Below are 14,261 nucleotides of genomic sequence, written 5' to 3'. Positions count from 1 at the left end.
GTCATTTTCAGCAGCTGCTGACTTGGGGACACCTGGGGCAGAGCAGATGGGGTGCTGCTGGGTTGGTCCAGTGGCGCCCAGAGCGGCGCTACGGGACCAACCGGCAGCGCCCCAGCTGCTGTACCACAGGCGTCCGGAGCAAAGCGGCAGAACACGCAGGCAGCAGGACAGCCCAGACGCGCCGTGGCTATCCTGCTGCCCTCGGGCTCCGCGGCTTTGCTTTGCTCTGCTCCCCCTCCCCCTGGTCTGCAGACCAGGGGAAGGGGAAGCAGAGCAGAGCAGAGCGGCGGAACACGCGGCCGGCTGTCAGCTGGCCGCGTGCTCCGCTCTGCTCCCCCTCCCCCGGTCTGCAGACCAGGGGGAGGGGGAGCAGAGCAGAGCAGAGCGGCGGAACACGCGGCCAGCTGTCAGCCCAGACGCGTCTGGGCTGTCAGCTGGCCGCGTGTTTCGCCGCTTTGCTTCCTCTCCCTGGTCTGCTGGAGACCAGGGAGAGGAAGGGCCCCGTTCGTAACTGCGGATCTGACATAAGTCGGATCCACGTAACTCGGGGACTGCCTGTACAAGGAATGGAAGCAGATATAGGGGAATCAGGTTTTGCCTTCCTCCGTGTTTGAATCTTGTCCAATTTAACAGCTTCCAGTGAACTGTTTTCTAGAGTTTATTAGTATGTCCTGCATAGGCAAAGAACATGACTGCTCTGGAGCAAAGTCAATATCCAATCACTCACACCATTCTGTGAAGAGAATGTAGGTCTGGGTGAAATATCTTTCTATCCAGCTGAGACAGCGGGTCTGGAACCAGAGAAAGACACACACTCTGCTGGACAGTTGCAGGAGATCAGTAAATCACTGTTGATATGCCTATTCTGATATATTTTTCTTCCTACCTTCTGGATCAAAGGAGAGTGGAAAAAGGCATACATCAGAGTCTTTCCCTAGCGGAGAAGGAAGGAAAACATCTAACAGGTATATACTGTCTCTGCCTGCTTTGGAACAAGTAGAGATAAAACTTTTATAATCTATATCCCAAACATTTAAATACAAACCGTGTCTATAATCAAATTTCTTCATAGGAGAAAATGCAGACAGAACCCCAGCAGCAGAGTGGGGGTTATCCTGTTTATTGTGTTGAGTGAAACATATAATTACCTGCCCTGTGGGCGGGTGGCATATGTGTGCACCAGGCGCAAGGAGCTCCTGACCCTCAGAGACCAAATTCGGCTTGGAGGCCAGGATGGCTGAACTGGAGGAGCTACGGGAGGCAGAGAGGTATGTTGATGAGGCTTTCTGGGACACTGTAGTACCGTCCCACCTCCAGTCCGACAGCCCCAGCGCTGTTAAGGAGGATAAAAGGCTCAAGGGAAGAGAGCATTCAATGGGAGCAGAGAGAAACCATCCCATAGTTGGGAGCCTCCTTCCAAAGGATATTACGGTATCCTCTTGCACTGAGGATACCTCTCAGGGAGAGGGAACGTCAGTTTTTAGGAAGAGGCAGGTGTTAGTAGTGCATGATTATGTTTCTAACCATCGAGATAGTTGGGTTTGTGATGACTGGGAGAACCGTATGGTGACTTGCCTGCCTGGTGAAAAGGTTGTAGATCTCTCAAGGCATCTATATAGACTTATGTGTAGTGCTGGGGAGGAGCCGGTGGTCGTGGTACATGTGGGTACCAATGACATAGGGAAGGGTAGAAGAGATGTCCTGAAGGCCAAATTTAGGCTGCTAGGAAGGAGACTGAAATTGAGGAACTCTATGGTGGCACTCTCAGAAATGCTTCCTGTTCCACACGGGGCCAGGTAGGCACACAGAACTTCAGAGTCTCAATGTTATGAGTGGTGTGGAGAGGGTGAATAAAGAAAATTTATTTACTTGTTCCCATAATATAAGAACTAGAGGACACCAAATGAAATTAATGGGTAGCAGGTTTAAAACTAATAAAAGAAAGTTCTTCTTCACACAGCGCACAGTCAATCTGTGGAACTCCTTGCCAGAGCAGGAGGCTAGGACTATAACAGTGTTTTAAAAAGAGCTAGATAAATTCATGGGGGTTAGGTCCATAAAAGGATATTAGCCAGGGGGTAAGGAATGCTGCCCATGACCTCTGTTTGTCAAAGGCTGGAGAAAGATGGCAAGAGATAAATTGCTTGATCATTATCTTCGGTCCACCCTTTCTGGGGCACCTGATACTGGCCACTGTCGGAAGACAGGACACTTAGGCTAGATGGACCTTTGATCTGACCCAGTATGGCCATTCTTATGTTATGTTATGTTCTTGTGTTATGTTAGACCTCATTGCAAACAGGCATGAACTGATATTTTAAGGACCATTTATGCACCTGAAAACTGTCTCTGCTGAGCCAATCTGTGACAGTGCCCCCCGTAGCCACTCTTAAATCGTGTCTCTCTGAACAGCAGCCCCTCCCTTTGCATATTATGAAAAACTGTCCTTTTCCTGGGGCTTCCAGTTGTCCTGGCACAACTAAATCCATAGCTTACTTTAAATTAGGAGAAGAGGAAGCTGCCTACCAAATTTGATGGCCCTAGCTCTTCCCGTTTAAGAGGAGCTCTTAATAAAAAAACTTGGAAGATAGACAGATGCACTCTAAAATATATATGATATCTAGGTTTTTTGTACTGGTGGTGCACATCTACACACAATCTTAATATTGGTACTACACATAAGAAATGTCAACCCACCCAAAAGAAAATTCAACCCGCTCAAGGATGGAAAATGTTAGAAGGAACACAGGTTGCAGCTTCATGAAGCCATTCAGTTGTTATTGTTGTTGGTGGTGGTGGTGGTGGTAGTAGTCACAGGGCAGAGACTGGCCTCTTAGAGATAGGATCCAAGGCCTGATCAGGTCCAGAGGGTCTAGCCCAAAGATAAGCAATAATATTTTGCTGGGGACCACTTCAGAAATGGTTGAAGTGGCCCCAGGCTGCACCAGAAGGGGTGGGGCCTCAAGCAGAAGGGGCGGGGCCAGGATACGTCCAGGTTCCCCAGACCTTGATTGGTCTTGGGTCGGGGGAGTACCTTTGCCCCTACACAGGTTACCCCTAGGTGCCCAGGCCAATCAAGGCTTGCAGACAGGGGGAGTGTGTGAAGCCCCTCCTATCCTGCCAGGAGCAAGTGGCACTTCTAAATGCCGCATGCTCCTGGCAGGACAGAGGAAACTTCATGCACTTCTCCCTGCCCCCAGACTGTAACTATCCTGGGGGAGGGGTGCGGCAGGGACTCCGTGGGCTGGATCCACCTGCTTGGCGGTCCGGATCCAGCCCACTGAGGCCTTTTGCCCACCCCTGCTCTAGCCTCAAGACCTTCCTTTGGAAGGGGAAGGTCAAACAAGTCTCCCTATTCTTATGGTCTTTGGGAATAAAGGTTTGACAAATCAAACACTGTAAGAGACAGCCCAGGCACTGCATGTGCTTATTGGATAGCAAACAGACAGCCATGCTGAAAATATACTTCTTGAATCCTAGCTTCCTCTATTTCTTAATTTCTCTCATAACCCAGGAAAAACACTAACTCTCAAACTCTACCTAATTAGCTAATCTAACTATTCCTAAGAAACAAAAGTGGCAAAGAGTCCTGTGGCACCTTATAGATTAACCGAAGTGTTGGAGCACAAGCTTAGTCCATAAGGTGCCACAGGACTCCTCGCCACTTTTGCAGATTCAGACTAACATGGCTACCCCTCTGATACTTGACACCTAAGAAACAAGACACTCCAAAGAGACCTGAGTAGTTCACATCCAACCAGGCACATGGTTGGTGCTAAAGATGTTCCCTTCCTATATAGGCCTTGCGTTCAGAACACCAGTGAGCTTGACATGAGGGGCAGGGGGCATAAAAGCACTCTAGCTTAATTAGCAAGAGAAAGGATCTACCACAAAGTGGCACAGTACCCATAAGTGGAAACACACACAGCCACTCAAGGAAGAAAGTCTCATTTAATGCAGTGCAAGAATAAAGTAAACAACAGTCTCCTTCAGTACAGGCAGTCCCCGGGTTACGTACAAGATAGGGACTGTAGGTTTGTTCTTAAGTTGAATTTGTATGTAAGTCGGAACTGGTACATATTGTAGGGGAAACTCTAGCCAAACATTTCTCCAGAGTTCAGTTTTATTCTCCCCCACCTCACTTCCCTCAGTCCTTTATTCTCAAGCTGAGGTGTCTGCTGAGAAAAGCTGCTCCGCATCTCCCTGATCTGGGGTGGGGGTGGCGCTAGCTTCGCGTCTCCCTGGTCTGCTGGGGGGGGAAGCAGCTAGTGTGGGGTTGCCTCACCCCGTTTGTAAGTAGGGATTCGATGCAAGTCGGATCCATGTAACCCGGGGACTGCCTGTACTCTGCTCTATTATTTTTGCAAAATGCATGTATATGCATCTTCTACATTCTCTTAATGTAAAAATATATTGCATACAGATGATAAATCTTCTTTTGTCAAGGCAGAGCAAGTAAACAAACAACTAACTGCAATAAACAAAGCAACCAATAGCACATTCTATCCCAGGTGAGTGAAGTGCCACAGAAAGAAATTTTATGATTAAATTACTTTAGAAGAAACCATTGTATACAAATTATATAAGTTATACAAATAAACATTTTACCTGTCAAAGGCTGAAACTGTACTGATAGCTAACAACAAATAAAGGAAACTCTGAGCAGGATATGCTAAGGTCTTGTACTGCTGTAGCAAGTTTGAGAGAGTGGATAGCTGGTTTCCTCCTAGAATGTATATTACAATAATGTTCCATACAGAATAGCCAGCAAGGAAGCCATGAGTAAAGAGTCCAATCACCCTAAATGGATAAGCGATTGTTAGAATCTTTGTAAATAACTGCAATCTCAGCAAGAGTTAATGGTACAGACTGTCATAGACTCTCAGAAGGTGAAGATCTATTAGGTTATCCACTCCATTTCTGTCAGGGCAAGAAGATTGGTTCCTAGTGTCATTTTCTAGTGATCAGTTCCACATAGTTTAAAAAGTCCCAAGCAATAGGGCTTCCATCTCTTCACTTGAGAGACCTGTTCACAACCTAAGAGGTCTTAATAAGGACATTTTTCCTAATGTTCAGTCCTCTCTATCATAAAAGTACTCCAGTACCTGTAGGACGTATATTATATAAAAGCTATGTACAATCATCTCTCTGTTGTAGCCACCCAATTCCATTTTACTAATATTTAATCCAACCTACACACATTTTTTCCTGATAAGTCATTCCCTACAGTCCAGTGGTAATTTTTTCTGTTTTTCTTTGAACTCCTTGCTCAATTGTCCAGAATTAAGCACAATGTTCACACAATAGAAATACAGAATCAGAGAGAGAGGAGCTCTTATTTTCCTATTCCATTTCATAATGCCTATGCACAGCCAAAAAATTACATTGGCCTTTTTGCTACTATAGGTTGAACCTCTCTAGTCTGGCACTCTTTGGACCTGACCAGTACCAAACCAGAGAATTTGCCGAATCATGGGAGGTCAACATTGTCTAGAAGCATTACCAACACTTGCACTGCTTACTTGGCTCTTAGAAGACATTTAGGGGTAAATTAGAGCTTAGCAGCACAGAACACTCAGAACTTCATGAACCAGCAAGAAAATTAACCACACCCATGATAAATGGACATCTGGCTAACCTAAAATCATGCCAGACCACTGATGTTGCCAGACCAGAGTGTGCTGGACTAGGGAGGTTCAACCTGTATATCACATTGCAAACTTATGCCTGATTTGATTTACATTTTTCTCCTTTTTCAGCATTATGAATTTCCAATTTTTTCCCTCATGTGTTATACATTTTTCAAATATTTTCTTCACATATATATTACAGCAGTTATATAGATCTCATTTTTTTAATCTCTTCCCTTGTAGATCCCTGTGAATTAATTCTGTCCTCAGTAACATTTGCATCTCTTTACATTTTAGATCTATCTGCAAATTTCAATGAGTTTACAACTTCATCACAATCATTTCTGAAGATGTGAAATAAGACTGCACCTAAATACCAGTTCATCACACTGCTGTTGATCATTACACTTCACTTAGGGTGTTACAACCTCCTCTTTCCAGGCTTGTCCATTTGCCTTTTTTCTACAAATGGTACACGACAAGCAGCCTCTGCATTTAATTCAAACTGAAAATCTGTTATTTTCTAAAATGTATATTTATGGTCTCTCCTACAGTTTAAATTATGGTTGCTATGCTGCAACCTTTTACCCCTCCCCTTCCCTCTGAAGCAGGCACTCTTCTCAGTCAAAACAATAAAAAATATACTATAATTTGCTAGAGTGCTGAGAAGCTTTAGGGCAGGGGTGGGCAATATTTTTTTGCCAGGGGCCACTTAAAAAAAAAACCACCATCAGGGGCATAGGTGCTTAGTAGGAAGGCGGGGGCAAAGAGGATCCCCCACCCCCAGACCATGATTGGGGGTGGGAGAAGCACACCAAGTTTCCTCTGCCCTACCCGGAGCACACAGCACTTAGAAGTGCTATGCGCTCCTGGCAGGGTGGGAGGGGGCTCCATGCACTCTCCTGTCCCCAGGCCAATCAGGGCTTGGGGGTGGAGGGGGCGCGTGAAGTTTCCTCCATCCTACCCCCACCCTGCTACAGTACTTAGAAGTGCCACATCTTCCTTGCAGGGCGGACGAGGGTTCAAACACTTCCCCCTCCCCCAGGCCCTAATTGGCCTGGGGAAGTAAGGAGCGGCAGGGCCTCTACGGGCCAGATCAATCCACTTGGCAGGCCAGATGCAGCCCTGCGGAGGCCCTTTTGCCCATGCCTGGTTTAGGGCTAATCCTTCAATTGAAAAGCTTGCTGTTATTCAGTTCTGCACTCGTCCATTATTTGTTCCATTAGCCAAAGAGACAAAAAGAGATATTTACAAGGTAGACAGAGGTGCTCTCTTTAAAAGCATTCCCCAAAGAGATAAAGAAATGGATTTCACACTAGTGCCCCTTTTCCTTCATCAAAATATTGACGTATCAGATACCTGAAACCACGGTGCACTGAGAGTGCCACATCCCTGGTGGTCCATAAAGCCTTCACATCCATAAACACATCAATGTTTTCTGTGGTTTTAACCAATTCTGTGCGGTCCGCTGCCTGGAAACGCCCTAAAAAGAGTAACAACTTTACTCAATCACAGAGATTGTTACTACTTCCTATTATTTGTGCTGCAGAAATAATTTTCCTCTCTCTACACTAGAACGTTTTACTGGCATACTGCTACCAACATAGCTATTTCAGCAGAGCGTGTTCACATGTGTACCAAAGCAATGTGTCCTCAGGATTAGATAATATCAGGAAAGGATATGATGTATTGTAAGAGGGCAACCCAACGTCCCCCACACCACCACCTGGCAGTAGGAAATTTTTGCATTATATTGTGGGATATCAGCATTATATTGTGGGATATCTAGGAACTGTTTTTACGTCCCTCCATGTCTTGTATCCAAAAACATAGATGCTGCACAGACCAAAGAATTTCTCTTCTATTTTAAGAACAAGGTAGGTGATTCTTTGATATGTGTGGAATCTCAGTAACTCATCAGGTAATGGGGATACCAAGGAGTGAATGATATAGATAGTGAATTAAAACAACCATCCTTTAGATATTCACTGACCAGCTGCACACAGGAGCTGTGGTTCTCAGCACTGAATGATGGGACCAGATTGTGATAAAAACCTGGGGTTACCCACAGAATTCCTGGAGTTATGTTTTGAGCTCACCTCAGTCCTGCAGTGCAGAAACATGAGAAAGACAGATGCATCAATAGCAGAAAAACAGCAACTACTTTCTGGAAGCTTGCAATCCCAGACTGCTATCTGTCAGTAGATAATCAGTTCAGGGCTGCAACATTGTGGACGGCCAACATTCAGGAGTGAAGGCCATTAAGTACATCCTGCTGCACTGGACTGTGACTCTGAGCAATATGTAGGGAAGAATCCATCTATAATTTCCTAACCATGGTGGGGTGATAAATGGGGCACATCTCCTGATTCTGTTCCCTGCTCCTCTCTTATAGCTCAGTACATGACAGTGATGATCCTCAAGATGTCTTGACAGAGTACTCTGAAAAGTTATTCTACCATGATGAGAGAAATGCCTCTCACTTAGAAATGTCCAAAACTACTCACATGTTACTGGGGACCAAAAAGCTAAAGATAAATGGTCTTTTCCAAAAGTGGTAAAAGACCCCTGGGACATCTGGATAGCAAGTGAACCTGCCCATGTCAAAACCCTCTTTCCCCTCCCACTGTTTTATCCCTTTTCTAAACTTGATGTAAATAATATGTTTTAGATTTGAAATCCTGCATCCAATCAGTTCATAATGGATTTTCTGCAAAATCACATAGCATAAATGTTCACTCATTGGGTTAAACAACAAGAAGTCCTGTGGCACCTTGCAGACTAACAGATTTATAGTTTAATGGGCAAAGACCCACTTCGTGAGACCCACTTTGTCAGATTCATGCATGCATCTGAGGAAGTGGGTCTTTGTCCACAAAAGCTTATGCTCCAATAAATCTGTTAGTCTGCAAGGTGCCACAGGACTCCTTGTTTATGCAGATTCAGACTAACATGGCTACCCCCGATACTTATTGGGCTGTGTGTCGCTTACAGTCAGTGCAAGTATTTTTTCTGTTTGTAGTGAATTGAATTGTACATAGTTATTGTCAAGCATTGCCAGCAAAAGAATTGGCAAAAGTATGCATTTGGAAATGGTTTTGACTGCTATATCCTGATTCTTTCAGTTTGTATCACTTACTACTGACAGTTCAGGCACTTGAAATAAACTGGCTATTTTAAGAGTTCCTTTTTTCCCTGGTCTGTGCACAGTTGGTTGCCAATCTGAGAGGGTCAGAAGGTAGTGATCTCCCCTTCCTAGAGGGCCCTGGAGAAAGTAAAACAATGGTGTGGATTAACAGGGGCAGTAAATTACATCCTCACGAGTCCCTGTCCCTGTCGTCAGTGATCAGCTAGCTCTGTAGGTTCAGATGGTGTCAAAGAGGTCCTGGTTTAAGCCGTGGATCATCCACATACCCCTCCTCAGAAAGCACCTCTTTGGTCTGCAGTTCCAGGGTGCCCTGATCTATAACATGCAAAGTGCCCTCTGTCACTGGTGGCTGAGTTGTGGATGTTCTGCGTGGCACAGACCTCTAGATATTATCAGCAGCTCTTGGGAGCAGTGTCAAACTTTTTGTTGCCTTCCTTTTTCTTTTAAAAAAAGCAATGAGGAGTCCTGTGGCACCTTATAGACTAACAGATTTATTGGAGCATAAGCTTTCGTGGGCAAAGACCCACTTTGTCAGATGCATGCTTATGCCCACGAAAGCTTATGCTCCAATAAATCTGTTAGTCTATAAGGTGCCACAGGACTCCTCGTTGCTTTTGCAGATTCAGACTAACACAGCTACCCCTCTGATACAAAAGAAAAAGGTAAGTTCCTTCTCTTTTGCCTGGCACAAGCCCTCATCTTTGTTGTGCCCTGCTGCTTCTGCATCTCCTTTGCAATATCAGTATATTGACCAATATCATCTTGATCCCTGTGGGAACACAGAGCTCTGCCTGCACTGCTCCATCCCCTTCAAAGACTGAGGGAATTCAGGATCTTTTTCTTGGAACAGGTAGCAGCCCAAGGTTTAGTTCGCATCCTGCTTATACAAGAGTGCTTGCTGAGATGGTAGACAGGTTAAGAAATATTTGCAAAACCTGCTGTCATATTTAAATGGGAGGCAGGCTTCTAGTCATTGCAAGCCCTGTTTAGCAGAGTTCAAAAATTTGACCAGAGACGTCACAGCTGCTGGGACAGCTGCATTGTGGGATCCTTGTCGGAAGGCCACATTTGCTGGCACAGGTATTTACTGTACTCTGTGCTGATTAGGACTCAACTCAAGTATTGTATCCAGATCTGGATACATTTTAAGAAAGATGTGGACAAATTGGAGACAGTCCAGAGGAGAACAACAAAAATAATTAAAGCTCTAGACAACATGGCCTATGAGGGAAGATTGAAAGAACTGGGATTGCTTAGTATGGAGAAGAGAAGATTGAGAAGGGGCAGGATAACAGCTTTCAAGTATCTCAAAGGAAGTTACAAGGAGAAGAAAGAAAAATTATTCTCCTTAAATTCTGATGAAAGGACAAGAAACAATGGGCTTCAATTGCAGCAAGGGAGGTTTAGGTTGGACATCAAGAAAAATTTCCTATCAGAGTGCTTAAGCACTGGAATAAATTGCCTAGGGAGTTTATGGAATCTCCACCAATGGAGATTTTTAAGAGCAGGTTAGACAAACACCTGTCAGGGCTGATCATGATATAGAAGATGGTGCATAGTCCTATCATCAACGCAAGGCACTGGACTTGATGACTTCTCGATGTTCCTTCCAGTTCTATTATTCTATTATTTCTGTATGGCATTCTCCCTACATTACTATACTAATAATTATATGATTTGGAAAATTGGTTTAATTTTGCCAGCAGAATTTCAGACCTTTGTTGGTTGGACTCAGTGTTTAGGGTGGATGCATGCAGAGCTCTGCTGAATAAAGTTTTGCCAGTAAGACCTTCTAATGCAGACCACACTTTAGAAATCCCATGTATTCAGAAAGCATATGAACAAACAGGTCTTCCTTATAGTTATGTTTCTCCTAAAATTTCTTACCAAGGTAGCAACACTGAAAATACTTATTAAACAAATCTACATCATCTAGACATGCTTGGATCAGGGTCAGAAGACTCTGTGATTAAAAAACTACTGCTTGTGGGACTTCTGTGAAGACAAGCACAACAGTAATTCTAGCATTCCATGAATTTAACTTTGGGGTGCATGCCATTTTTAGAAAGAATGCTTTCCTTCAGATACACGATGATATATTTTAAGTCCAAATTACACATCTGCAGAAATGAGATATATTTTTTAAAATGTATGTAAGGCTACAAGCTCAAGTGGTTTTAATGTTGTAATTTCTATTTCAGCAAAAAATATATATCTGGACAACTCTTTTTTAAACAGTATTAACTTTTTCATTGTTACTAAAAATGTTTGAAGTTAAAAGAATGAGAAATTACTTACGATTTTTCTCAACGAACACTTTGCTCACAGGCTGGCTACCACCAGTGGGAGCAGCAAACATAGGTTGCTGATCTGGTCTTTTTGTTTGTTCACCCTCAATAATGTCCTCTTCCTCCACTCCGAGTTCATTGGAACATTGCACTTCTGCTAGCCGAGTCTTCCTATCATCTCGGGATATGAGAAGAGAGAAAGAACAATGACTAAAGCTTTAAAGACTAATGGTCTACTAGTGTAAACTCTTAAGCATATGCCTGATTTTACTGGTATGAATAGTATGGATTACTCACAAATATAAAAGTTTCTTCTGAATGCAATTGCTTTCATGATTAAGGCCTAAATAGGCATGTGAATGACTATTTATGGAGGTTAGGTCCATAAAAGGCTAGTAGCCAGGGGATAGAAATGGCTCTGTTTGTCAGAGGCTGGAGAAGGATGGCAAGAGACAAATTGCTTGATCATTGTCTTTGGTCGACCCTCTCCGGGGCACCTGGTGCTGGCCACTGTCAGTAGACAGGCTACTGGGCTAGATGGACTTTTGGTCTGACCCAGTACAGCCATTCTTATGTTCTTATGACTGGTGGCTAATCGACATTCTAATCAACTAGTCACTTCCTCCCACTTGCCGCCTCTATCAGAAAGAGGCAGCGGGGATGGGGGGGAAGAGAAGAAGGGATTGCTTCCCTGCAGCATTTCAAAGGGGGCAGCGCCGCACGGAGCCTGGGGACAGCTGGGAACTCCCCAGCTGACCTCAAGCTCCATGTGGCATTGCCACTTTGAAACGCTGTGGAGAGCAATGGGCCAGTGGGGAACTGCTTGAGTCCCCTGCTGGCTCCATGCTCCCCTCAGTGTTTTTGCCTTTGAAATGTAGCAACAGCCCTGGGATCATTGCTATACTTCAAAGACAGAAGCACCCTTATTGACTATTCAATTAGCCACTTAACTGAAATTTTACAACCCTAAACATAAAATCACCATAATCAAGCTAATCCCCAATGCCTGTTTTATTATTTTAGTTTTGTTTTGTGACAAACGTCAGTAAGATGAGGACCTGAAACATAAACCCATGTAACACAGGCCTGAGGCCTAGCCAACCATGGTCAAGACTTTGCTAATACAGACAGTCCCTGACTTACGCGGATCCGACTTATGTCGGATCCGCACTTACGAACGGGGCTTTTCTCGCCCCGGAGCTCACGGGCGGCGGGTCACCACCCGTGTCCTCCGGGGTGAGAAAAGCTTCTCCCGGTCTCCCTAGTCTGCTGGGGGGGTCCAGCGGCTTTGCTGGACCCCCCCAGCAGACAAGGGGGACAGGAGGAAAGCCGCCCAGGCGGCGGGGGTCCCGCCGCCTGGGCGGCTTTGCTCGGGTCTCCCTGGTCTGCTGGGGGGGAGAGGGGGTGCAGCTAGTGTGCCCCCCCCCCAGCAGACCAGGCTTTTGTTGCGGGACGCCTCAGGTAGAGCAGCTGGGGTGCTGCCGGGTTGGTCCTGTGGGAACCTACCGGGCAGCGCCCCAGCTGTTCTGTCCCAGGCTCCAGATTCAGCAGCTGTTGAAACTGATCAGGCTGATTCCAGGAAGCTGGGGGCAGAGCAACTCTGCCTCTGGCGTCCTGTAGTCAGCCCCTGGTCAGTTTCAGTGGCAGCAGCTGAATCTGGAGCCAGTTCCGACTTACATACAAATTCAACTTAAGAACAAACCTCTAGTCCCTATCTTGTACGTAACCCAGGGACTGCCTGTATAAAGCAAAGCTAAGTTGTGAGCAAGAGGCAGGCCCCTGCTCACAGAACTTGGCATGAACAGGGCTGATAGTGTAAAACACTAACTGGTAATAGGCACAGGTATAGAACAGTAACTGGTATTAGATATGGGCTGTAAAACAGTAAATGAGACTGAAAGTACATTCCAAAAGGATGGTGGTAACACTTCATTAAAAAGGACCTTGGTTCCCACTCACTCCCCACAGATAACAGGGACATTCCCACCCAGGTTTAGGACAGAGTCTAAAATGACAGAATGATGGATAGAGACGTTTTGATCAAAACACCAGGTGCAGGGTGATATCTAAGTAACATCAGAAAGTGATAACTGATACATCAGGAGTGATATGCAACTTGTTTGTATCTGTATACAAAGTGATATCTTGGAGGGACTGTCTTTATCTGGCCTTGGGGTCAGTGGGAGGTCTCACTGACTGAACTGGGTCCATTGTCAGGGAGTACATATGCATAGTGGTTCAGTAGATTCTACTGACAACTACTACTGTACTTCGTTTGACAATAAACCTGGCTGGGCACCTTCAATCATCTGATTTTGTGGTGTTTGGGGGCTTTCTTGGAGTCTGCTGTGTTGATTACTTGCACAAAGTCAAGTAGTTATTCTCACTGAGACTGTGTCTAGACTACATCCCTCTTTCAACAGAGGGATGTAAATTAAACTCTTCAAAATTGCAAATGAAGCACCGATTTAAATATCCTGCGCTTCAGCTGCATAATCGCATAATGGTGCTCTTTCAAAAAAGGGTGATTTCGAAAGTAAAATGGTCTCGTTCCGGTTCTTTTGAAAATGGCAGGCTTTTTCGAAAGATCATTTTTTGAGGAGCAAAGGCTTTTTCGAAAAAAAAACCTAGACCACGGTTTTACTTTCAAAATGGCGCTTTTTCGAAAGAGAGCCATTACATGCTTATGCAAATGAAGCACAGTATATTTAAATCCCCGCTTCATTTGCAATTTCAAAGTGTCTAATTTACATCCCTCTGTTGAAAGAGACAGCCTGACAGAGCAGAAGACCTGTCAAGGCACTATAATGGTGACTCCTGACTACTACATAAATTACTGATGTGGGAAAAGACAGACATGAAAAGATTATTGTAATAGAAAACAATGCAGAACAAATAAGTTACGGGCTAAAGAAATTAAAATCTTTAGGCTGAAAGAGAAGCAAAAGTGTTTAAAGTGTTCAGAAGCTGAAGGAAATGGACACAAAATAAATAACCAATATAATGTTCTGACAAAGCTAAGAAATAGGAGGGAAAGTTAAAGAAAAGCAGAAATCAAATTATTAGGTTATATTCACACTAAAGACTCCTACCTATATCAATCAAGGGTGTGAAAAGGTGCAATTCCTGACCACCATTGTTCCACAGTTGTTCGAATCTAGCAGAAATCCACACTTTTACTAGTCTAGGCTGTTT

General features: G+C 44.6%; 1 protein-coding gene and 1 long non-coding RNA gene across 3 annotated transcripts in view; one reads left to right on the top strand and one right to left on the bottom strand.

Moving 5' to 3' along the window:
• Positions 1-14,261, bottom strand: part of TMEM237 (transmembrane protein 237) — a 35,758-nt gene that overhangs the window by 8,006 nt on the left and 13,491 nt on the right. For both annotated transcript variants that reach the window (XM_075933867.2, XM_089779809.1), the window contains 3 exons: positions 11,077-11,237; positions 6,990-7,113; positions 4,609-4,800 (listed from right to left, as the gene is read on the bottom strand). In XM_075933867.2, coding sequence (XP_075789982.2) covers positions 4,609-4,800; positions 6,990-7,113; positions 11,077-11,237 — 477 coding nt within the window. The remainder of the gene's footprint in view (positions 1-4,608; positions 4,801-6,989; positions 7,114-11,076; positions 11,238-14,261) is intronic.
• Positions 850-6,357, top strand: LOC142830220 (uncharacterized). The gene is made up of 4 exons (XR_012905269.2): positions 850-965; positions 1,073-1,268; positions 4,447-4,511; positions 5,928-6,357. It is a non-coding gene; the product is annotated as an uncharacterized LOC142830220 (long non-coding RNA).

The sequence above is a fragment of the Pelodiscus sinensis genome, chromosome 7, assembly GCF_052426305.1.
Source record: "Pelodiscus sinensis isolate ZL-2025 chromosome 7, ASM5242630v1, whole genome shotgun sequence".
Taxonomy (NCBI): Eukaryota; Metazoa; Chordata; order Testudines; family Trionychidae; genus Pelodiscus; species Pelodiscus sinensis.
This window is presented reverse-complemented; position numbering and strand designations above follow the sequence as displayed.